Source organism: Heteronotia binoei, chromosome 2, assembly GCF_032191835.1.
Source record: "Heteronotia binoei isolate CCM8104 ecotype False Entrance Well chromosome 2, APGP_CSIRO_Hbin_v1, whole genome shotgun sequence".
In the NCBI taxonomy this organism is placed as follows: domain Eukaryota; kingdom Metazoa; phylum Chordata; class Lepidosauria; order Squamata; family Gekkonidae; genus Heteronotia; species Heteronotia binoei.
The window spans coordinates 200,003,842-200,029,353 of NC_083224.1; the positions used below are offsets into that span (position 1 = coordinate 200,003,842).

The 25,512-nt window shown below is 50.0% G+C and overlaps 1 protein-coding gene across 1 annotated transcript in view; it reads right to left on the reverse strand.

Annotated features, from left to right (window-relative positions):
- LOC132567469 (phospholipid-transporting ATPase ABCA1-like) overlaps positions 1 to 25,512 on the reverse strand; it is a 202,319-nt gene that overhangs the window by 72,297 nt on the left and 104,510 nt on the right. The window contains exons 24-33 of the mRNA XM_060233145.1: positions 22,375 to 22,417; positions 20,344 to 20,411; positions 18,162 to 18,276; positions 15,220 to 15,390; positions 14,815 to 15,126; positions 7,952 to 8,106; positions 7,430 to 7,554; positions 6,191 to 6,274; positions 5,275 to 5,323; positions 2,513 to 2,671 (exon numbers count right to left, since the gene is read on the reverse strand). Coding sequence (XP_060089128.1) covers positions 2,513 to 2,671; positions 5,275 to 5,323; positions 6,191 to 6,274; positions 7,430 to 7,554; positions 7,952 to 8,106; positions 14,815 to 15,126; positions 15,220 to 15,390; positions 18,162 to 18,276; positions 20,344 to 20,411; positions 22,375 to 22,417 — 1,281 coding nt within the window. The remainder of the gene's footprint in view (positions 1 to 2,512; positions 2,672 to 5,274; positions 5,324 to 6,190; positions 6,275 to 7,429; positions 7,555 to 7,951; positions 8,107 to 14,814; positions 15,127 to 15,219; positions 15,391 to 18,161; positions 18,277 to 20,343; positions 20,412 to 22,374; positions 22,418 to 25,512) is intronic.

The window sequence follows — 25,512 nt, forward strand, 5'->3', positions numbered from 1 at the left end:
GGGGGGGGGGCAAACTTGCTTAATGTAGGAGCCACATAGAATAAACATTAGATGTGTGAGAGCCACAAGACATGGACATCAGATGGGGAAGGAAGGAAGGAAGGAAGGAAGGAAGGAAGGAAGGAAGGAAGGAAGGAAGGAAGGAAGGAAGGAAGGGAGGAAGGGAGGGAGGGAAGGAGGGAAGGAAAGAAGGAAGGAAGGAAGGAAGGAAGGAAGGAAGGAAGGAAGGAAGGAGGGAAGGAGGGAAGGAGGGAAGGAGGGAAGGAGGGAAGGAAGGAAGGAAGGAAGGAAAGAAGGCAAATACATGAGGGAGAGGTAGAAAGAAAGCAACTTTAACCTCAAATGCATTTTCCAAGCTGCTAGCTGGCTTGGCGAAGTGATTTAAAGAGACAAATGCCTTCTTCAAGCTGGCAAATGGGGCCATGGGGGCTTCAAGAGCCACATAATATGTGTGAAAGAGCCACATGTGGCTCCTGAGCTACAGTTTGGCCACCCCTGGCCTAGTTGGTGGTAGCCCCCGCAGTTACAGAACAACCTCCCCAGGGAGATGTGCTTGGCTCCCTCACTTTTGATCTTCAAGAGGCAGCTGAAGACAGCTTTGTTTCGATCTCCATTTTAATGTATTTTTATAATTGTTTAATTATCATGGATTTTATTGAGGGTTTTTTTGTGTTTTTATACTGTAAGCAGCCTAGAGATCCACAAGGGAGAAAGGCAATTAATAGAAATTTAAAATAAATAAACGGCCAAGGAAGGCACAGGTTCAGAACACCTTAGCGGGAGCGGTCCTGCCCTCTTCTCCCCCACCAATGAAGATTTATAAAACCCAGAGAAAGCTCAAGATGGGTAGCTGCGTTGCTCTGTCTGAAGCAGTAGAAAGGAGCAAGAGCCCAGAAGCACCTTAAAAGACTAGCAAAATTTGTGGCAGAAATGAGCAGTGACTCAGGAAAGCTCCTCCCCTGCCACACGTATTGCCTTTAAGGTGCTCCTTCACTGCTCTTTTCTACTGCTCCAGACAGACCACCACAGCCACCCACCTTGATCTATCTGAAGGAATGCGCAGTGACTCATGAAAGTGCCTCCCCTACCACCAGGGGTGGAATTCTAGCAGGAACTCCTCTGCATATTAGGCCACACCCCTGATGTAGCCAATCCTCCAAGAGCTTACAAGACTCTTTTTTCTCAGTTTTCAAAAGTTTTATTGGTTTCAGTAAAAGTAAGGGTAGGGGATAAGGGAGAATAGAAAGCACAATGCATTCTGGCCTTATTCTGTATAAAAATACTTTTAGAGAATACAAGCTTAATTCTACAATACTTTCTTTACATAAATTGTCCCATATTACTTCGTCTAAACTAAACATCATCCATTTTAAGATTTTATAGTATAAATCTTTTGTTAAAATTATCTAATAGTTTTGACAATTCTAATAGAGGTAATTTTATAATATAAAATACAGGGGAGGGGGGGAGAAATAAGTTCACACCAGAGAATCTTAAGAGTCTTGAATGTCTAACCAGGCATAAAATGTCATCCAATATGATTTTATTCATCCAATATTTTCTTGCTTCTCCTAACAGCTGGGATAGAAAGTCCAGCTCTGATGTTTCCAGAATTTTTCCAACCAAGTCCATTTTTGTGGGAATTTCCTGAGATTTCAACATATGAACATCTGAAGCTGCCTTATACTGAATCAGACCCTGGGTCCATCAAAGTCAGTCTTGTCTACTCAGACTGGCAGCGGCTCTCCAGGGTCTCAAGCTGAGGTTTTTCACATCTACTTTTTGGAGATGCCGGGGATTGAACCTGAGAGCTTCTGCTTCCCAAGCAGATGTTCTGCCACTGAGCCACCGTCCCTCCATCTCCATCACCTACTGCCTGGGCCCTTTTGAGTTGGAGATGCCAGGGATTGAACCTGGGACCTTCTGCTTACCACGCAGATGCTCTACCACTGAGCCACCGTCCCTCCCCCATCTCTGCACCAAAAGAATCCTAGCTGCTGTGTTAAAATGTGCCAACAGATGTCTCATTTCTTTGGAATAGTTCTCAGGAAATATGTTCAATAAAAACAGTTCTGGTTTGAAATGAATCTGTGTCTTCATAATCTTCTGTAACATTTCATGCACCATTTTCCAATAACCTTTCACCATCTCACATGTCCAGCACATAGGGTAAAAAGAACCAATCTGTTTAGTGCATTTCCAACATTTGTTAGACATATTAGTATAAATCTTACACAATTTCTGTGGGGTCACAAGGCCTTTTTTTTTTAAGCCCCTGGAGGATTGGCTGCATCAGGGGTGTGTGGCCTAATATGCAAAGGAGCTCCTGCTAGAATTCCACCCCTGCTTACCACAAATGTTAGTGCTCCTGGACTCTTGCTACAAATATGACCACCTATCTCGATCTCACTGAAGAAGTGAGCAGTGACTCACGAAAGCTCACCCCTGCCAGAACTGTTGTTAGACTTGACGGTGCTCTTTTCTGATGTTACAGGGAAAGCTCGTGGTTTACCTGCGGTGGCGGCAGCCCTCCGGCTGCTTCAGGGCAGTCAGGAAGTATCTTTCGAGCCTCCTTGGAACCGCACTTGCATCCTGGAGAGGGGTCTCTCAGAGTCCAGTTGGCATTCTTAAAAATGTGCGCCACATACGGAGACACTTCTGGGACCACAAAGTTCTGGGAGCACGACAGCTTCCTGACACCCTCAAGGCAAGCAGGGCAGAAGGAGAACAAGGCCTCGGGTCAGGATTTGAGGGCACCGCCATCAACGTCACATAGAATAGCAGGTGCAGACCCCTGAGAGGCAAATTAAAACTTGGAAGGCTTCCTTGTTCCAAAGAGGGTGGTTGTCATGTCTCTGCATGAGTTACTGCTCTGACTGCTCAATTAGTCTCCTCCCCCACTCTAGGCATGTGCACTACGTGCCTGCTCCCCAGAGCGGGGAAGGAGCCCGCCAAAAACACGCTACGCTGCTATTGGAGTTCTCTAGGCTTCCCAACCCTCCCGCTCTGGCGGGAGACCCCTGGGTTCGCAGCCTCATCTCCCGCTCTTCAAAAATCGGGAAGCGGGGGGTGGGGGTGGAGGGGGGGGAGAACATACCTGTAGGCTTCATGTTATTATAGAGCTCCTGAGCTGTTTGTAAAATGTATGCCCCTTTAAGGCTGGGCAGGAAGCAGGAAGGGCTTGGGAGAACAGCCCCTCCCTTTCTTTTGCTTTCGTTTTCACAGCAAGAGTTCTCCGAAAGAAGATCTGGTAAGTATTTGTGTGTGTGAGAGGGAGGGGGCAGGGGATTCCCTGGTTTGGAGGCCCTCCCCCCCTTTAGAAAGAGTGGGGGGGAGGGAAATGTCTACTGGGCACTCTATTATTCCCTATGGAGAACGATTCCCATAGGGAATAATAGGGAATTCATCCGTGGGTATTGGGGGCTCTGGGGGGGGGTCTATTTTTTGAGGTAGAGGCACCACATTTTTAGTATAGCATCTAGTGCCTCTCCCCAAAATACCCCCCAAGTTTCAAAATGATTGGGTCCAATTCTATGGGCCCAAAAGATGGTGCCCCTATCCTTCATTATTTCCTATGGAAGAAAGGCATTTTAAAAGGTGTGCTGATCCTTTAAATGTGATGGCCAGAACTCCCTTGGAGTTCAATTATGCTTGTCACATCCTTGTTCTTGGCTCCACCCCAATGTCTCCTGGCTCCACCCCCAAAGTCTCCTGGCTCCGCCCCCAAAGTCCCCAGATTTTTCTTTAATTGGACTTGGCAACCCTAGAGTTCTCCGAGGTTGGTTTCGAGCAAGGGCCCGAACTTTATGTGTGGGACTGCACAGGGACCATGAAGAAGATCAGAATATTCAGCTGCAGGAGAGCAATGAGAGACTGGATCTTTCGATAAATGTCAGAACCCAGAGATGTACGAAATCACCCACCCTCTGACCGCCACCTGTTTGCATGAGGCACTGCTCGGGGCTTGCCTTCTCCAGAATCCCTTCTAGAAGGAATCTTTCCCACACCTCTTAAAGAGGCTGTGGTATGCCCCCTCTTAAAAAAGTCATCTCCAGACTCAGCTGAATTGATGAACTATCAGCCGGCGTTGAACCTACCCTTTCTGGGTAAGGTTATAGAGTGGCCAGGCCGTGGCAACTCTTCCAGGGGTTCCTGGATGACACTTCTGCACGGGACTCATTCCAGTCTGGTTTTCATCCAGGTCATGGGATGGAGACGGTTTTGGTCGCCCTCATGGATGACCTCCTGTGACATCTGGATCGAGGCGGCTCAGCGGTGCTGCTGTTACTAGATGTCAGCCACATTTGATATGGCTGACCACCAGCTACTGTCTAGCTGCCTCGCCGACAAGAGGTCTACCTTGCAATGGCTGGCCTCTTTCCTTCAAGGCCGGGGACAAAGGGTGGTGATAGGAGAAGAATTGTCCCCAAGGCACCCACTCACGTGGTGTGCCGCAAGGGGCAGTTCGGTCCCCAATGTTATTTAACATCCACATGCACCCCCTTGCCCAGATTGTCAGGAGGTATGGGCTGGGGTGCCATCAATATGCAGATGACACCCAGCTCTATCTATTGATGGGAAGCCAGTCCGGCTGCGCCCTGGATAACTTGGACCTGGCACCACAAGCCATGACATCTTGGCTCAGGGTGAGTTGATTGAAGTTGAATCCGACGAAGATGGAGGTTTCTATCTGAGTCGCGATGGCCCAGGAAAGGAGATCCCCTTGCCAGCTTTTGATGGGGTGCCACTAATTCCAGCCCCGAAAGTCAAGAGCCTGGGAGTGCTTCTGGAGTCCTCCTTGTCTATGGAGGCCCAGTAGCAACCACTGACAAAGCCGCCTTTTTCCACCTGCAGCAGGTACGGCAGTTGGCCCCTTTTCTGGAGCACCGCGACTTAGCAATGGTGATCCACGCTATGGTCACCTCAAGGATAGACTACTGTAATGCCCTCTACATGGGACTGCCCTTGACTCTGACTCGGAGACTGCAGCTAGTGCAGTCAACCAGTGTTGAAAGAGCTGCACTGGCTGCCTATTGTGTACTAAGTCAGTTTCAAAGTGCTGGTATTGACTTTTAAAGCCCTGTATGGCTGAGGACCTGTCTATCTACGCGACTGCCTTTCCCCATATGTTCCCCAGAGAGCCCTGCATTCAGGAACTCAGAATCTGTTGTCCATCCCCAGACCAAAGGAGGCCAGTTTAGCCTCCACACGGGCCAGGGCCTTCTCAGGGGCAGCACCAATGCTATGCCCAAGGCCATAAAAGCACTGTGGGATCTCTCCCAATTCCACAGGGCATGTAACTTTTTCGATTGGCCTATAGTAACTAATGGGAGAAGGCTGCTGCTTCTATGCTTCTATGCTGCTGAGCAATATCATTAGAAGGACCACTAACAGATAAACAGAAGATCTAATAGAACCTGATATGCCATGCTTCAAGATTCTGTATAGCACCTGGAGTCTTGTGTTCAGTTTTGGGCACCACATTTTAAGAAGGATATAGACAAGCTGGAATGGGTCCAGAGGAGGGCGACGAAGATGGTGAGGGGTCTGGAGACCAAGTCCTATGAGGAAAGGTTGAAGGAGCTGGGCCTGTTTAGCCTGGAGAGGAGGCGGCTGAGAGGTGATCTGATCACCATCAAGTTGAAGGGCTGTCATGTAGAGGATGGTGTGGAATTGTTTTCTCTGGCCCCAGAAGGTAGGACCAGAACCAACGGGTTGAAATGAAATCAAAAGAGTTTCCGGCTCAACATTAGGAAGAACTTCCTGACCGTTAGAGCGGTTCCTCAGTGGAACAGGTTTCCTCGGGAGGTGGTGGGCTCTCCTTCCTTGGAGGTTTTTAAAACAGGCTAGATGGCCAACTGACAGCAATGAGGATCCTGTGAATTTAGGGGGAGGTGTTTGCAGGTTTCTTGCATTGGACAGGGGGTTGGATAGATAGCACTTCCAACTCTATGATTCTATGATATTTTGTTTTAAATTGTTAATCGTTTACATTTTATCATTTTATACTTGTAACTGAGATTGTTGGTTTTACTATGACCGTTAGCCACCCTGAGTCCACTTTTGGAATGTAAAAAAAATAAAATAAATAAATCACAGATCGTTCCCGCACCAGTGAGCGAGGCATGTCTCCAACACGAACTCAGAAGCAAGGTGCCTTCGCAGTTCAGGGAGCCTCAGGCGTACTCACTCGCACTTGGCGCCAAAGCCCGGTTCCTCCAGAAGGGCTTCCAGGAGTCGAGCAGAGTCTGCATCACCCGGGGGGGAGTCATCACTGGGGCGGGGGGGGAATGGAGGAATGAGCCAGCATTAGAGCAGAAAAAGCAGGGCTCCTCAACACGGTGCCCTCCAAGTGTTTTTAGAAAGGGGATGGGGCTCAATAGGGCTTCTCTCCAGCAAGGTTTCTGACTGGCTGTGCAGATTTTTAAAAATGCCAGCTGCCAGCGCAGAAGCATCTTTCCCTGCGTGACTGAAGGCAAGCTTTGGCAGCCATTTTACAGCTATGTCCTGGGGCGACCATCTTGCAGCCACCATGCTGTGGCTGCGTCTAGCAGGCTGTGATAGAATTCCAAAGGAGTCTGTAGGCTCAAAAAATGTTGGGGCTCCTGGGTTAGAACTGACAAAGACCCAGTTTCACAAACCCTCCCTCAACCACGAACTCCCTCAGCAACCTTAAACCAATTACACTCTCTCTCTTTCTCAGCCCGATCTACCTCACAGGGTTGTTGTCAGGCTAAATCAAGGGAGAGCAGAATCAGGTACACCACAGGTAGGATAAAAATTAGGTAGGTGGCTGCAGATAGACTGGATAGAATGAGAAGGGGATCGTGAGGGAGACGGGAGTTTTCTGACCAGCACGGAGCTCCTCCTAATGCTGCCAAGAGTTCCACGAGTCACCAAACTTTCCAGCCGGATTGACTTCCATTACCGGCTTGTCAGCTGCCCACCCATCTGCAGGGCAAGAGCAAAGGCATGCCCAGGCCTCGGATTCAGCAGGAGCTCCCAGGAGCACAGCTCCTGAACCTTTCTGAGGGTTCCCCCTCCTACCTTGTCCATTGAATAGGAGGTGCAGCTGCATAACAATCCCTGGATTAGGAGAACGGGCAGCCAGCCAGCCACCAGGGGCTTTGCCACGCCCCCAGCAGCCCTAATGAACCCCTGGAGAAGCCCACACCACCATTCTCCCCTTCTTAAGTGATTTTGGGCAGCGGGTGGCTTGCTGGCTTTTTGACTGGGCTGGGCAGCCCAAGAGAGCCCCAGGCAAGCAAGGCCTGCTTGGGCTGGCTGGATCTCTAGTCAGCCCAAGCAGGCCTCACTCACCCAGGGCTCTCCTTTCTTGCATGGGTTGGTTTTGGCGGGGGGGTATGCTAATGAGTAATGCTAATGAGTTCCGCTGCCTATTTTTGTACAAAACAACCCCTAGGCATACCTGAAAAAGGTCGTTTGGGGGTCGTACATCCAGGGTGTGAGAGGCAACGGCGAGAAAACACCAAGGACCGGGAGGGCTGTGCTGAGGAGCAGTGCAAGCCAGATGAAGATGGCAGGAAGCACAATCTGGAAAGGGAACCCAGAAAGAGTCAGCCACAGGAGGAGGAGGAGGAGAAAGAGGAAGGAGAAGAAGAAAAGGAGGAGGAGGAGAAGGAGATTGGATTTATACCCCGCCCTTCACTGGGTTTCAGAGCAGTTTACAATCTCCTCCCTTTCCGCTCCCCACAACAGACACCCTGTGAAGTAGGTGGGATTGAGAGAGCTCTGAGAAAACTGCTCTTGAGAGAACAGCTCTGAGAGAATTGTGACTTCCTCAAGGTCACCCAGCAGGCTTCATGTGGAGGAGTGGGAAATCCAACCCGGTTCTCCCAGATTAGAGTCCATGCTCTTAACCACGACACTAAACTGTCTCTCTATCAAGGACCCCCCAAAATCCTCCAGGCAGAAAATAAAGGTGTTATACTTGTGCAAAGAATCCCTTAATGCTACGCCGGGCATGCAGGAACCTCTTGATGAAGAGGGCACACAGCTGCTGGGAGATCAGTGCCCATTCCGTCAGGCGGGTGGAATCCTGGGCACCCACGCCACTCAAGAAATCCGTCTCTGTTGGTTCATCAGCTAGTGAAAGAACAGGAAACACAACAGCTTAGCTGGCTCCTTCTGGTAGGGCTGCCAATCCCCATTTGGGCGGCAAATAAGGAAACTCGCGGTGTGGAGTTTAGGCAAAGCAAGAAGAAGAAGATATTGGATTTATATCCCGCCCTTCACTCCGAAGAGTCTCAGAGCGGCTCACAATCTCCTTTACCTTCCTCCCCCACAACAGACACCCTGTGAGGTGGGTGGGGCTGAGAGGGCTCTCACAGCAGCTGCCCTTTCAAGGACAACCTCTGCCAGAGCTATGGCTGACCCAAGGCCATGCTAGCAGGTGCAAGTGGAGGAGTGGGGAATCAAACCCGGTTCTCCCAGATAAGAGTCCGCACACTTAACCACTACACCAAAAACACCGCACATCAAATGTTGCAATGTAAGTTCCAGAGTGTAAAAACAGCGGCCAGAGGAAGTGTGAAGGAAACACGTACTTGAACCTAGGACTCGTGTTGCTGCTACTACACCTGTTGAATTACCCTTCAAAGAGGAACAGCCGGGCTGTCTGCGTCTCTCAACAGAAAGACAAGAAGACAGCAGAGTTTCATACCTGGCAACATTTAAAGTTTGAGTTTCTACTAAGGACTGTTTACTTGCTTTGAAGGACATTTCAGAATTACAGGGATAAAGTGGTTGAGCAAAAGAGTGCTTTGTACTTACATTGCAACATTTGGTGCACGGCGTTTTTCTTGCTTTGCCTAAGCCCCAGTTGGGGACAGGGGATCCCCAGGTTTGGAGGTCCTCCCCCTGCTTCGGGATCACCAGAAAGTGGGGGAGGGGGAGGGAAAGTTTCAGCATAGCATCTGGTGCCTCTCCTCAAAACATCCTCCGAGTTTCAAAAAGATTAGACCAGGGGGTTCAATTCTATGAGCCCCCAAAGAAGGTGCCCCTATCCTCCATGATTTCCAAATGGAAGGAAGGCATTTAAAAGATGCACAGTTCATTTAAATGTGATGGCCAGAACTCCCTTCAGAGTTGCTGTTCCTGTCACACCCTTGCTCCTGGCTCCACCCCCAAAGTCTCCTGGCTCCACCCCCAAAGTCCCCAGATATTTCTTGAGTCCGAGCTGGCAACTCAACCTTCTGGCTTGCAAAGGAATCTGCAGCTTTTGTTCTGCTCTCAGAAAGTACCCCTCAGTTCCTTTCAGAAGGCTTTATTTTGCAATTTCAGAATGCAGCCACGGGTTGCATCTGAAGAGAAACCCTTTCTTCCCTCTCTCACTCCCTGCCAACGCTGCCCATGCAGTCCTAAGAACCAGACCCCTGGTCTGAAAATAAAAAGAGGGAAACTGAGTTGCTTAGGGTTGCCAAGTCTAACTCAGAAAATGCCTAGGGACTTCGGGGGTGGGGCCGGGAGACTTTCTCATTCCCTAAAATAATAAATAAAAATACAGCAGTGAAGTTCCCTTGAATACAGTCCTCATTTCTTCATCCCCCAGCAGCTGGCTGTACTTCCACTTCCTCTCTCTCTCTTTCTCCCTCTCCCTCTCACACACACAGAGTCACTAACACACACACACACAGCAGCCAAAATAAATACAGTTTGGAAGCACACAACGTTGTGGTCTCCCTGGGGCAATTTACTCATCATGAAGAGGTTCTGCTTTACTCTTTACTCTCTATTTTACTGTGCAAACAAGCAGAGGAAAAACAGGTTGCTTACCTGTAACTAATGATCTTTGAGTGGTCATCTGTGCAGTCCCACACATGGGTCTTGCCGCAGGCAACGGATCCATACCTCGGAGTCTCCAATAGCTTGCCTAGAGCATTTTTTGGCGCGTTTTCCGTTGGCCCTGGGGAGCAGGCATCGACTGCGCATGCCTGGAGCGAGCGAGAGGCACCATTCCCACTCAGTTTCTTCCAGCCGCTACTGACAGTCTACAGAGGTAAAAACCAAGGCAGAAAAAGCCAGCAGAGGGGTAGGCTGGGTGGGCGTGTGTGACTGCACAAATGACCACTCGAAGATCATCAGTTACAGGTGAGCAACCTGTTTATCTTCATCGTGGTCTCTGTGCAGTCCCACACATGGGTGACTAGCAAGCTGAAAATCAAAAGGAAGGTGGGTGATGGTAAGAAAAAAACATTTCCATACTTACAATGTATGCATGCACTCACCTGGGGTGATTTCAGTGGAAGATGGACCTGAGGACCGCTTGGCCGAAGGAGGTGTCCCGTGTGGCACAAACATCCAAGGCATAGTGTGAGATGAACGTGGAAGGTGAGAACCATGATGCAGCAGCACAGACGTCCTCTAAGGAGACGCCCTCCAGGAAGGCCGAAGAGGTCGAGACTGCTCTAGTCAAGTGAGCCTTAAGGCCTTCAGGTAAAGGTTGCTTAGCAACTTTGTAACACAACCGGATTGCAATGGATACCCACTTAGAGAGTCTCTGGGTAGAAATTTTGTGTCCTCTTTGAGGATTGCTGTAGGTCACAAATAAGTTAGGGTCCTTACGGAATGATTGTGTACGAGAGAGGTAAAAGGACAAAGCTCTTTTGACATTGAGTGTGTGCAGATGCAATCATCATCACTCTATACAAGAACAAAGGGGAAAAGTCAGACTGCTCCAACTACCGGGGGATAACTCTGCTCTCCATCGCAGGCAAAATCCTTGCCAGAATACTCCTGAACAGACTGGTGCCCACCATTGCAGAAGAACTCCTCCCAGAGAGTCAGTGCGGCTTCAGAGCTAACAGGAGCACCACCGACATGGTATTTCTTCTCAGGCAGCTCCAAGAGAAATGCAGGGAACAGAACAAGGCTCTGTATGTGACTTTTGTCGACCTTACCAAAGCTTTCGATACCGTTAGCAGGAAAGGCCTGTGGCAAATCTTGGAACGTTTAGGATGTCCCCCAAGGTTCCTCAGCATGATCATCCAGCTACACGAAGACCAGCGAGGCCAAGTCAGACACTGCAACGACCTCTCGGAGCCCTTCCCAATAGGCACAGGTGTAAAGCAAGACTGCGTTCTTGCGCCAACTCTCTTTACGATCTTCTTTAGCATGATGCTTCAAAGAGCTGCAGTAGATCTAGATGATGACGATGGTGTCTACATCCGCTATCGCACCGATGGCAGCCTGTTCAACCTGAGGCGACTAAAGGCTCACTCCAAGACAATGGAAAAACTTATCCGAGAGCTACTATTTGCTGATGATGCTGCACTCGTCTCCCACTCGGTATCAGCTCTGCAGCATATGACGTCCTGCTTTGCAGAGGCTGCCAAGCTATTCGGCCTAGAAGTTAGTCTGAAGAAGACAGAAGTTCTCCACCAGCCTGCACCCCAGGAAGATTATCACCCTCCCTGCATCACTGTGGGTGAATCAGTACTGAAGACAGTCCAGCAGTTCAGCTACCTGGGGTGCATCATCTCCTCAGATGCCAAGATTGACAAGGAGATCGACAACAGGCTGGCAAAGGCAAACCGTGCATTTGGCCGACTGCACAAAAGAGTGTGAAGCAACAAGCACCTGAAAAAAGGCACAAAGATCAATGTTTACAAAGCAGTTGTGATGACAACCCTCATCTACGGCTCCGAATCGTGGGTTTTATACCGTCATCACCTGCGTCTCCTTGAGCGCTTTCATCAGCGCTGCCTTCGCACCATCCTCAACATCCACTGGAGTGACTTTGTGACCAACACTGAAGTCCTCAAGAGGGCGGAGGTTACAAGCATCGAAGCACTGCTGTTGAAGACGCAGCTGCGCTGGGCAGGGCATATTTCTAGGATGGAAAACCACCGCCTTCCCAAGATTGCTCTGTATGGCGAACTTTCCACCGGCCATAGAAATAGAGGGGCACCAAAGAAGAGGTACAAGGACTCCTTGAAGAAATCCCTTGGCACCTGTCGCATCAACCATCACCAGTGGTCTGACCTAGCCTCAGATCGCAAAGCATGGAGGCACACCATCCACCAGGCTGTCTCTTCCTTTGAGAACGCATGCATAGCTGGTCTTGAGGACAAAAGGAGATTGAGGAAGAATCGCACTGCTACAGCACCAACCCCAAATCAGACTTTTCCCTGCAGCCACTGTGGCCGGATCTGCCTGTCCCGCATTGGTCTTGTCGGCCACCAGTGAGCCTGCAGCAGACGTGGACTACTGCACCCTTCTTAAACCTTCGTTCGCGAAGTCAAGCCGAGAGAGAGAGAGAGGGAGGGTGTGCAGAGCTCTTTGTCCAGAGTCTTTAGGATTAGGAAAAAACGTGGGCAACGAAGTAGTTGAAAGATGAAATTTCGATACAACCTTGGGTAAGAAAGCAGGATCCGCTCTCAGGACCACTTTTTTCCTATGAAAAACTGTATAAGGTGGGTCAGAACGGAAGGCACACAAGTCACTGGCCCGCTTGCCAGAAGTGAGAGCAACCAACAGGGCAGTCTTCCAAGAGAGAAGATTAAGGTCCACAGTGGCCAAGAATTCAAATGGGGGTTTCATAAGTTGTGAAAGAACTAACAACAAACTTCAAACTGGCACAATCGGTTTGATAGGAGGGTGAAGGTGCAACATGCCCTTGAGGAATGATTTGGACAGTCTATGGTAGAAAACAGTCTGCCCGTCAATAGGCTCGTGGAAAGCAGAAATGGCTGAAAGGTGAACCTTTAAATAAGAATAGCTGAGCCCCGACACTTGTAGAGACAGCAAGTATTCTAGGATTGAAGGGAGAGGTACAGACTCTGGATCAAGTTGTTGAGAGGATGCAAAGGAGCAGAAGCGCTTCCGCTTACACTGGTATGAGCGCCTGGTAGAAGGTTTTCTAGCATTCAGGATAACTTCCACTACTCTCGGTGGTAAAGAAGTGACCGTATTTTTCAAGCCGTAAGTCCTAGAATTTGGGGGTTGTGGTGCCATACCTGGCTGTGATCTTGGGAGAGGAGATCATCTGCCAGGGAAAGGCGGCGATAAGTGTGATGGGACATTTGAAGGAGTCTCGTGAACCACGGTTGCCATGGCCACCATAGCGCTATCAGTATGCAGCCTGTACTGTCCCGAGCAATTTTGAGTAGAGATCGGGTAATTAGAGGGGTTGGTGGAAAAAGATAATGAAGAGGACCCCTCCAGCTGTGGAGGAAAGCATCATTGCCACTCCTGGTATAAAAGAGAGGGCATTTTGAGTTGTCCTCCGTAGCAAAAACATCTACTTTTGGAATCCCGAAGCATGCAAAAATGCGATGCAAGTAACGTGGATTGAGGGACCATTCGTGGTCGTCTATGCAAATCCTGCGGAGAGAATCGGCCAAGACATTCTCTATCCCTGGAAGGTGAATGGCAGTTAGGTAGATGCTGTTTTTGATCCACCATTCCCAAAGAAGTATGACTATGCGGCACAGACGGATAGATCTGGTACCGCCCTGCTTGTTCACATAGAAAACTGTGGCCATATTGTTGGTTGTGATCTGGACATGTTGGTTGATTACAGATGGAAGGAACGATTGGAGAGCCCTGTGAATGGCTATGAGTTCTAGGCAGTTTATGTGCATGGCCCTCTCGGGGGCAGTCCACAGACCCCTGACAGTCTTGTCCTCTGAGTGGGCTCCCCATCCCCACTTGGAGGCATCTGTAGTCACAATGACAGATGGAGGATGAAGAACAAAGGGCATTCCGCTAAGTAAATTGTCTGGTACTGTCCACCAAACAAGGGAGAGCCAAATCCTCTGAGGTACAGTGAGAATGGTATTCTGTGGTTGTACTTGTGGATGGTAGGCACAAACAAACCAAAGCTGGAGATGTCGAATGCGCAGTCTTGCGAATCGAAGAACCGAGGTTGTTGCGGCCATGAGGCACAGAAGACGTTGGATGGTGATTGCTGTTGGGGAGGTTTCCTCTTCCAGTAATCGGATTGCTTAGGAGAGCGTTGACACCTCTGAAAAGATGGTCTCCAGGGCTTAGGTTGATTGAACTGCTGGGAGGCTGGCCAAGAGACTCCAAGGTGCTTCGCCCTCTTGCAGCCGTCATCTACCAAAGTGAGGACTTCATCAGTGGATGCATGAAAGAGGCCAAGACCATCAAAAGGTAGGTCTCCGATTTTTTGTTTAATATCAGGTTGCAGGTTGGTTGACCTCAGCCAGGTGTGTCGACGCAATGCCACCGATGAAGTGAACACTCTAGATGAGCAGGAAACGGCATGTCTGATGGTGTTAACCTGCTTTCAAAACTCATGATAGCTCAGAGACTAAATTAGATGCAGCTCTCTGAGAAGTCTCAGGCAGAGAAGGAATGAGAGGAGTAAATTGGTTGGCGAGATTAAATGTATATGCCGCAAAATAAGCCAAGTAATTATTAAGCTTGGAATTAGTAGAGGCAAGGTTGTAAATCTTGCGAGCCAAGGTGTCCAACTTCCGGCCCTAACGATCGGGAGTAGTGGGGTGCCTGGATGGTTTGGCTTTAGTCGCTGAGTGCACGATTATGGAGTTTGGAGCAGGATGGGAGGCTAAAAATTTAGAATCAGGAGCATGTACTCTGTACAGGAAGTCAAAGTGCTTCAAAGTAGGTGGAATCGAAGCAGGTTTGTCCCAGGCCTCACGCAGACCTTCCAAGTGCACTGACAACATAGGTAGGAGAGACCCCGCTGGGAAATCCGCCAGAACCAGATCGTGGACTATGTCAGAAACCTTGGGTGAGTTGGAAGGAAGAGTTGTTGTTTCAAGGCTTCAGCCATGGTAGTAATCAGGTTAAGGTAGGCCTTCGAACCGTCCGATGGAGAAAGACGGGCTGGCTGCATGGAATCCGTGGCAGGAGAGCCAGGAGGATCTTTGGAGTCAGAAGAGCCTGAGCTGTCCCCGTCGGATTGGGATTCCTCGGTTGCAGGAGAGATCAGAGGCTTGGTAGGTGCAGATGTAGATGCACGTTCCTTGGAAGGTTTAGACTTTTCTTGTAAGGCAGTCGAAGTCATGGCTGATGTAGAAGTCGTGGCCGGAGCAGCAGATACAGTGGCGGAAGCAGTGCGGGGTATAACAGGTTCTCGGTACCGAGGAGGTTCACGGACTCGAAGGGCTTCACGGTCTCAAGAAGAGAGATACTCCAGGTCTCAGGTTCGAGAAGGCTCATGGTACTGAGGAGATTTGAAGTCACGGATTCGAGGTGTTGATAAATCACGGCTGTGGGTTGCGACCTTGAATTCACAGTACCGAGAACGCCAGAAACCCTCATCCGAGGGGGAACAGGAGTAGCGATGGTACACCCAGCGATGTCTTGGAGATGGTGATCTGAAGAGTGAGGAATATTCATATCGACCCCTCTGGTAATAGTCCTGGTATTCACAGTAGACTGGAGAGCGTGAACAGAAATCACGACGTCAAACCAATGAGCAGGATCGAACCTGCTGGGTGGAAACCTGTGTTGACGACTCTCTGTAGAGAGGAGAAACTCCGATGTCTCGAAAGGATCCACCCTGTAGCAAAGACCGGGGATGCTCCTGAGAGAAAGTCAGATCCAAACGGGGGTCGGGTTCGAGGATGTCGAACGGCACCACGCTATGGACCGAGGGCGAGCGAGATTGAACCGGTATAACCTCGACTGCAGCTGGGGAGTGAGATGAGGCATATCGGAGATGACGTCGGAGGGCGCCAAAAGCTCTGGTGGAACAAGAGGTTGGATCGGAGCCGAGTGTATGGAAACCAACGCCATCGATGTCGCTATAGCAAAGTGGTGGCCCTTGGGAAAGTTGTCAGAGTCGACCTTGTCGGATTGCGGGATTTCTTTGGCGCCGAGGCGGATGAATCGGTATGGCGAAACTTCTTCTAAGCCTTGTGGCCGTTGTTGGAGTGCTTGGATGGTCTCTTGTCGGACTTATGCTTCTTGTGAAGTTGAGGAGCAGTCGATGCAGCCGAATCTCCTTCTCAGTGTGGGGGAGGCGGCGAATCAGAGCTGGGCATAGCCTGAAGAGATTTTTCGAAACTTTGAGGTCTGGCCGCTCGGTTTTTTCGCACCTGTTTACCGAAGCTGGCGCAATGAGGGCAAGTATCTACCCAATGAGCTTCACCCAAGCAGAAAAGACAGTACAAATGTCCGTCTGAAGTATGGATTTTAGATCCACACCGCTGACACTTTTTGAAAGTAATTTTCCCTTCCATATGCTCCAGACAAGGGAGGGGAGAAAAATAGGGAAAGGAAAGCGCAGAAACAAGGGCTTTAAAAATATATATATATAAGGACGAAAAATGATAGAAGAAAGGTAAGAGAAAAAGGAGAATATGATACCAAACAGGAGAAGACGAGCTGAGGAGAGAGGAACACAGCAAGGTAGGTGTTGTCTGGGCGGTGGAAAGGAAGAAACTGAGTGGGAATGGCGCCTCCCGCTCGCTCCAGGCATGAGCAGTTGATGCCTGTTCCCCAGGGCGAGCGGAAAGCACGTCAAAAAAACGCTCTAGGCGAGCTATTGGGGACTCTGAGGTATGGATCCGTTGCCTGCGGCAAGACCCATGTGTGTGACTGCACAGAGACCACGATGAAGATCTAGGCTGCTTCCCTTTCCTTTCTTGCAACAGCCACATTGTTCTACAGGCTCACCCTGCCCCCGGGTGAGCCTGTAGAACAATGTGGCTCTGGAGATTTAAAGGTACGCACGCCTTTCAAAAAGCAAGCTGTTCCCAAGTGTCTTCTAAGCCTTCTGAGATGGAAAGGCACATGGTGGCTGTTGGGGCTGGCCAGCTGGCTGGGGGCCAGAAGGAGCCTGAAAACCTGAGGATCCCCCAGTGGAATCTGGGGATTGGCAAGCCTAGAGTCGCTCCACCTGATACTGGCAAAGCCTTACAGGACCAAGCAGCAGACTATAAAGATTGGCTTGGGTGCCACAGCCCAGAAGAGTGACTGTTTCATACAGTATCCTACTTACTGGAATGCACTGCACACACAACCCTTCTCCATGAACACACCAAGCTGGCCTACACGTTATCACTTAAAGACCTCCACCATCTCAGACACGCTATTTTAAAAGGCACACCAGAGGGAAGCTCTGGCAGGTGGTTAGTCCTCTAGGGGTGTCCCCATGACGGCCAGGCACTGGGCGGTGGAACTGGCCTCAGGACTGGGAAGGGAACCTGAGAGCCCTGACCCTTCCTGTGGGTAATGCCAGGGGTGGAATTCTAGCAGGAGCTCCTTTGCATATTAGGCCACACACCCCTGATGTAGCCAATCCTCTAAGGGCTTACAAAAAAGAGCCTTGTAAGCTCTTGGAGGATTGGCCATATCAGGGGTGTATGGCCTAATATGTAAAGGAGCTCCTGCTAGAATTCCACCCCTGGGTAGTGCCTGAAAAAGGACAAGCGATGGTGGTGTGCTGCCAAAGAGTGGAGGAAAACCCTGTCCAGGTGCATGAAAAACCCAGGAGGGCAGGGTGGAACAGGAGCTGAGCAGGCCTGTTCTGCCACCATGACAATAACGTCACTTTTTGGATTGTAATCAAAACTCAAATTGAGTTTTACGAGAAAAGTCATTAACTGTTCTGCCCGAAAAGCTCGCAGCCTCTCCTGCGTCACATGACACATTTATAAGGGACAGGGCCACCAAGACTACCCAGTCTGTAGGATGGAGCCCCCAAGAACCCCAAGGGAAGCCAGCCCCATGGGCCAGAAGGCAGCAGATAAATGGCCTCCGGCAGGGCTTTTGGTTTTTTTAGCAAGAATGCACAGGAACAGAGTTCTGGCTGGATTGGCATCAGGGTTGTGACCTAATACGCAAATGAGTTCCTGCCACACTTTTGCTACCAAAAAGGCCCTGTGTGAAACAATGGTGACATCAGGGGGTGTGGCCTAATATGCAGATGAGGTCCTGCTGGGCTTTTTCTACCCAAAAGGCCCTGTGTGAAACAATGGTGACATCTGGGGGTGTGGCCTAATATACAAATGGGTTCCTGCTGGGCTTTTTCTACCCAAACACCCTGTGTGAAACAATGGTGACACCTGGGGGTGTGGCCTAATATGCAAACAAGTTCCTGCTGGGCTTTTTCTACAAAAGAAGCCCTCTCCTTTAAGACTTGAGCCCTTGCGTATGCCAGAGCCGAAAAACAACCCAACTGCCCCCAATCCAACCTGGCTTACCTGGTTTGGCATTGGCTTCCTTAGCCTTCTTGCTGCAGGTCCAGGGATTAAAAGCAAAGCATGGCGGAGAGGCCTCGGTAGCATCTGCATAGAAGACGTGGCAGACGACACGTTGCTAGTTTGGACAGAAGAGCTGGGAGCATAAACTCGCGTGCCAGGGAGGTGATTCAACTCAGGTGAACAGTGGGCGGTTGATAGGAATCAGTTGGTCAGTGCCTGGCTGGGTCGCAGGAGACCTAAGCCCCACCCCCCACCCCCATGCCCAAGAAGGGGGCTGGCTCCCATTTCTACTCCAGTTAGAGATAAAAATTTCTTTTTATCCACCAGAGATAGGGCTTTCTCTGTTATGGCCCCTACATGGTAGAATCAGCTGCCGGAGGAGGTGAGGGCCCTGCGGGACCTTGTTCAGTTCCGCAGGGCCTGTAAGACGACCCTCTTCCGGCTAGCTTACACCTAGCTAAGATGAGAAACTCAATGTAGCTTGCCAGACTCCTGTTTTATATATATATATATATATATATATATATATATATATATATATATATATATATATATATATATATATATATATATATATATTTGGAATGTTTACTGGTTTTTAAGGTTTTAACTGTTTTAAATGTTTAACTGTTTATATATTTAAATATTGTCTAATGTTATGTTTGACTAATTGTTGGAAGCCGCCCTGAGCCACTCGTGGGAAGGGCGGGATATAAATCTTAAATAAATAAAAATAAATAAAAATAAATAAAAGAGTTCAAAGCTTGGAAGTAACAAGGAACCAGGACCAGCTCTTGCAGCCTGGCCTGTAAAATGGGACCAGGTCTTTGTGAAGTGTTGGCAGCCTGGGGTTGTAATTTGTATTCATATAAGCAGATACCCCCTGGGGTATACATAAAGTCATACAACCAGTAACTGTGATTAGCCTCAGGATGGGGGGAGGAGCCAGCTTGGGGGTGTCTCCAGTTGCTGGACCCCAAACCTCTGACAAAAAAGGGCAAAAGGAGAACTTCTCAGGCCTTCTCAAGTCCGCCCATTTTGGGTACACAGTGCTGGACTTGAGTTGCAGTGAACTGGACTGTTGTGTATGTGAACAGTCTTGTGCATATTTAACGGTGTTCCTGCCTGGCTCATTGGAGCCTGTAGGACTGAGCTTGGGGACTCAGGAACAATGGGCAGGAGGATCCAAATCCCTGCTGCCCTGGTCCAATCACAGGCCCCCTGCTGGTTTGAATGGCCCAATGGCATGCTTGTGCAGGATCCCTGTTGTGTGTATAGCCCAGTTCTGGAGTCTTAGAGTGCGGCCCTAGACTGTGCTGTGCTATAATAAAGAGCTATGATCACTACCACCTCACCTCTTCCTTGCGCTGAACCCACTATATTATATGGACTCAAATTTCCATTGTGTTTATTGGGTGACTTTGAACCTCTCTCTCTCTTCCCTTCCTTCTCTGTCTCACCTACCTCACAAGCCTCTGTGGGTGAAAAGGAGGAAGTGAGCATTGTAATATACTTCCCAGAGTCCCTCTGCAAAACACAGGCCTGTAGCCAGGATTTCAAACGTTGGGTTGGGGGGCATTTAAATTTCTCAGGGGGCATTGGATTTAATTAATTCTTGCCGCGGAGCCCTGAACTGACACAACCGTCTGCCTGTCCTTGGGAACAACAGGGCACAGGCGGTGGAGGTGGGGAGCTTCCTTTCTTTCTTTCCCCCTCCCCGTCTCTGAATAGTGAGAAAAAAGACCCCAAACCCCCTTCACCACGACTTTCGCCCCTCTTTTCTGCTCTGGCACACCCTTTTCTGCAGACTCCTCTGGCCACTCCGGCTGCCACCCTCTTGCCTGCTCATCTGGTGCAGCCCAGGCTGGGCGTTCCTCTGCTGCCACCTGCATCCTGTCCCACCCTTCCCTTCCACCTTCCCTGCAAGCTCTATAGCTAGTCAGCCGGAGGGGCTGCCTTCTCAAGCCATGCTTGGGCATCATTTGGGTGGGGGGCAAGAGGGAGACCCGGCTGGCTTGCTTACAGTACAGGACAGCAGGATAAAAATGGAAGAGGCAACACACGACACATATTGGCTGCTACCAGACAGGCACTTTGAGCCGACTTAGAGACGCCTCTGAAATCGGCCCAAAAAATCCCTCAGAAAAGCGACATCTGCCGCCTGCCCCCGTCTCGTACTCACCCTGTCCTCCCGGCTGCTCCACCCAGCTAAAAAATGTTTGGCCCGGCCACCAGTCGCCTCCTTGGCATCTGGATGGGGAAGGGTGCAAACGAGGCAACTTGGCGATGTAAAACTGCCAAGTCGCCCCAAGCCATTTCTGAGGGTTTTTTTTTTTTTACAGAAGCCATCCAGAGCGCTTGAGTGCATAAGCGTTTGATCTGTAGGCGAAACAATAGAGGAATCCGGCTTTTGAGGCACCTCCTCGCTTGGAGGTGCCTACCAGCCTCAGGGACGGGATGGAGCCACCTTGCCAGGGACCCTCTGGAGGCTTCTGGACAGCTCTTTTTGAGCCGTCCCAATTCGGGATGCCTCCCAGCCACCCCAGAATGCCCATCTGCTATAGCCATTTGTTGTTGTTGTTCAGTTGCACAGTCAAGTCCAACTCTTTGCAACCCCATGGACAAAGTCATGCCAGGCCCTCCTGTCTTCCACCATCCTCCGAAGTCTGCTCAAATTCGTGTTTGTTACATCAGTAACACTGTCCAGCCATCTCATCTTTGCCGTTCCCTTCTTCTTTTGCCTTCTGTCTTTCCCAGCATCAGAGTCTTCTCCAGTGAGGGCTCCTTTCTCATTTGGTGGCCAAAGTATTGGAGCTTCAGCTTCAACATCTGACCTTCCAGGGGACACTCTGGGTTGATTTCCCTTAGGACTGACTGATTTGATCTTCTTGCAGTCCAAGGGACTCTCAAGAGTCTTCTCCAGCACCACAGCTCAAAAGCATCTATTCTTCTGCGCGCGGCCTTCCTTATGGTCCAGATCTCACAACCATTTATTACTACTGGGAATACCATCACTTTGACTATACGGACTTTTGTTGGCAGGGTGATGTCTACTTTTTATTATTCTGCCCAGGTTCGCCATAGCTGCCCTACCAAAGAGCAAACGTCTTTTAATTTCATGGTCACAGTCACCATCTGCAGTGATCTTGGATCCCAGAAACGTGAAGTCCGACACTACTTCCATGTCTTCCCCTTCTATTTGCTATCAGCCATAGATTACTTTAAATCATCTCTGCTACTGCTCAAGCGCACCCAATCACAGGCCATTTTCTTGGGCAAAACCAGATGTGAGCTGTTACATACATTATTTTAAAACTAATATGAAGCAGTAGCAGATTAATCAACAAGGGGGCGATTTTTAAAAACCTGAATGAAGAGCACCCTTAGTTTTTTCAGGCTATGTTAAAAAAAAATAGGTTTTTTTCATGCTTTCATTCATGCTGAAGTATTTCACACATTCTACACTGTTTCAAAAGAAAAAAAACCCCACACTTACAGGAAAGTTTTTGGTAATAGGCAAACCTATTTGTGTTTTTTCCATTTTTCTCCCATTCTCTCTCCTGGTAATATCCTCTGGGTGATATATAGAAGGGCTGATTCTACGTTAAAGGTAAAGGTAGTCCTCTGTGCAAACAATGAGTTGTTACCGGCCCATGGGATGATGTCACATCACGACATTTTCTTGCAGACTTTTTAGGGGGTGGTTTGCCATTGCCTTCCCCAGTCATTTACACTTTCCCCTCAGCAAGCTGGGTACTCGTTTTACCTACCTCGGAAGGATGGAAGGTTGAGTCAACCTTGAGCCGGCTACCTAAACCTAGTTTCTGCTGGGGTTTGCACTCAGGTTACCACTCTGCGCCACAAGGCTCCTTAGAATTCCACATCAGGCCCACCTAAACGAACAGCTTTTTGAACTAAGGCTGAGCAAATGGGCCTTCCCATCAGCTTTTGGGCTGAGTGGGGTTTGGAATCCAGGTCTCCTCCATTAAAGACCTAAACTCACTGGGTTCTCATCAGGGGTACCAGGTCTCCTCCATTAAAGACCTAAACTCACTGGGTTCTCATCAGGGGTACCAGGGCCAATGAGAGGCAGATGGGCTTGGTGGGAGGTGATGATTGAAAGACCCTTTTGAAAGCGGTTGACTAGATGGCCTTTCAGACCCCATCTACAATTCTAACTCTGAGCCTTACTGATAATCAAGCTGAGAGTTACCTTCTTCCTCCACATCAGTGTCTTCAGTCACCTTCAAGAAGATCTGGAAGGGGAAAAGAACATAAAACAAAGTTTGGAGCAGCACCCAAATTCCTCTGATCAAGACTCAGCATCCTCTACAGCTAAGGACAGGTTTCTTACCTGTAACTGATGATCTTCGAGTGGTCATCTGTGCAGTCACACATATGGGTTTATCCGCCAGGATCGGGCCCACCTCGGAGAATTCAAAGCAATCCTTAAGCGTTAATTTTGGCGTGCCTTTCCCCTCGTCCCGGGGAGGAGGCAGCGTCTGCGCATGCCTAGACGAGGGGGAGGCGCCCAACCCACTCAGTTTCTTCCCGCTGCTGTAGAGGTGTAGTAAGTGACTTGATATGAATATCCAGCAGCGGGGAAGGGTGGGTGGGTATGTGTGACTGCACAGATGACCACTTGAAGATCATCAGTTACAGGTAAGAAACCTGTCCATCTTCTACGTGGTCTCTGTGCAGTCCCACATATGGGTGACTGGCAAGCTATTTGTCAGGAGGCAGGTGCTGGATCTGTAAGTGAAAAGCACTGTTAGTTATTCAAGACAATAAATTTGTACTCACAATGTAGACAGCAGAAGGCGTCAGTCGAAGATTGATTGCAGCACAGCCTGTCCGAAGGACGTGTCACACCGGGCACGAACGTCTAGAGCGTAGTGCGAGGCGAATGTGGATGGGGACGACCAAACCACAGCAGCGCAGATGTCCTCCATTGGAATGCCCTTGCAGAAGGCAGTTGACGTTGCGACGGCTCTGGTAGAGTGAGCTCGCAAGTGCTCAGGTATGGGCTGTTTCGCCAGTTCATAACATAGCGCAATGGTGGCTACAATCCACTTTGAGAATCTCTGCATCGACATTTTTGCACCCTGATTGTGGGTTGCATAAGTTACAAAGAGTCTAGTGTCCTTTCGGAATTGTCGAGTCCTTTCAATGTAGAAAGCCAGAGCTCTGCGTACATCTAAGTTATGCAGGGTTCGTTGTTCCACATCTGTGGGGTGTTGGAAGAAAGCCGGTAAGATGGAGGGCTTTCCCAGGTGAAAAGGTGAGACCACCTTAGGTAGGAACGCGGGGTCAGGGCGCAGTACTACCTTATTGTGGTGGAAAACTGTATATGGAGGATCGGCTCTGAAGGCACAGATGTCACTGGCCCTTCTGCCCGTAGTAAGGGCTACTAGTATGGCTGTTTTCCAGGTCAGAAGGTGCAGAGGGATGGAAGCCATGGGCTCGAAGGGTGGCTTCATTAATTGACTCAGCACTAGTGATAAGCTCCAAGTAGGATGGATCTTGCGGATTGGAGGGTGGAGGTGAAGGATCCCCTTCAAGAAGGCCTTGGTGGCATAGTGAGAGAATACAGTGGAGCCCTCGATACATGGGTGGAACGCGGAGATGGCCGCTAGATGGACCTTCAGAGAGGAGTAGGAGAGTCCAGCACTGGAGAGGGTTAAAGTGTAAGTCAGAATTTGGTTGATTGTGGCTGAATCAGGCTTGAATCTATGTTGATTTGCGTATTCCGAAAAACGTTTCCATTTGAAGGAATATGATTTTCTAGTGGCAGGTTTTTTGGAATTAAGCAGGATATGTCGGACCTCCGGTGGGAAGGTCATAAACTGATTCTCCATGCTGTAAAGCGAAGGAGGGTAGGGTTGTGGTGTAGGACTTTGCCTTCCTGCTGGGTGTCACGAGCTGGGGCTGAGTCAGGCAAAGTCCAGGGGCGGTCCAGGGTCTGCAACTGGTGAGCAAGGTGGGTCCAAGGCGCCAAAACAGAATCGTAATCCAGGTATCACAGGTCAGAGGTTCCGAAGCCGAAGTCAGGGGGTCCAGAGGTCCAAGCCAAAGTCAGGAATCCAAAAGCCAAAGTCAAGAGCCGGAGTGGATGCTAGGATGTCAGGTATGTGACTAGTTGCTTCCACAAAGCCTCCTCCCAAAGCCCACAGCTATATAGCCCTCTGCTGCCTGTTGCTCATTTGGGCTAATTGCTGTCTCAGAGCAGCAGCCAGGATCCTGCCGAAACTTAAGCATCCTCACACTTAGAAGGGCCAGAATCCTTTCAACACTCAGGGCTCAGGGAGCGTCTTGCTTGTGAGCGTGCCACCCTCCTCCGATCCCTGAGGTCCCGACGAAGGCGGTCACGCACACGAGCCACCCGAGAGGGCGAGGCAGGGGGGCTTGGATCTTCTTCAGCAGGAGGCAGGGGCACTGGTGCAGGTGGCAGGGGCACAGTTCCTTCTGCAGGCTCGGCTTCTTCTGCAGGGTCCCCAGCACCCATGTCACTATCCCCCCCCCAGGGCCCCCCTCCGTCGAGGGGCCTGGGAGGTCGGGGTGGTCGCTGTGGAATCGTTGCACCAAGTCCGGGGCATGAAGATTGTCCACAGGCTCCCAGGACCGGTCTTCTGGGCCGTATCCCTCCCAGTCCACAAGGTACTGGAGGCCTCCATGATGGTACCGGGAGTCCAGAATCTGGTGCACCTCATATTCTTCCTCGTCATCCACCAACACTGGTGGTGGCGGCGGTGGAGAAGGAGTCCGAGCTGGGTCAGGGGGTGCAGCCGGAACAAGGAGAGAGCGATGAAACACGGGGTGAATGCGGAGGTGGGGTGGCAACTGGAGCCTGAAGGCGACGGGGTTTATTTGTTCAACGACGGGGTAGGGTCCAATGAACCGTGCATCCAGCTTGTGAGACCGACCAGGCCGGCGCAGGTAGCGAGTTGAGAGCCACACCTGATCCCCCGGCTGCACTGGAGGGCCTTCTTGCCTCTTTCGGTCCGCAGCCCGTTTATATGCCTCCTTGGCTTGCTGTAGCTGCTCTCGGAGCAAGTCTTGGCTGGCGTGGAGTTCTTGCAGGTAGGCATCGACGGCGGGGACATTCGTGGGTGGTAGGATCGCCGGGAAGAACCGAGGGTGGTACCCGTAGGTTGCAGCAAACGGGGTCATTTGGGTGGATGAATGGACCGCGTTGTTGTATGCAAACTCCGCTAGGGGCAATAGAGTGGTCCAGTCATCCTGCTGGTAACAGGTGTAACAGCGGAGATATTGCTCTAGCGTGGCATTGGTGCGCTCTGTCTGGCCATCTGTCTGTGGGTGGTAGGCTGAGGACAGGTGCACTCGAGTACCC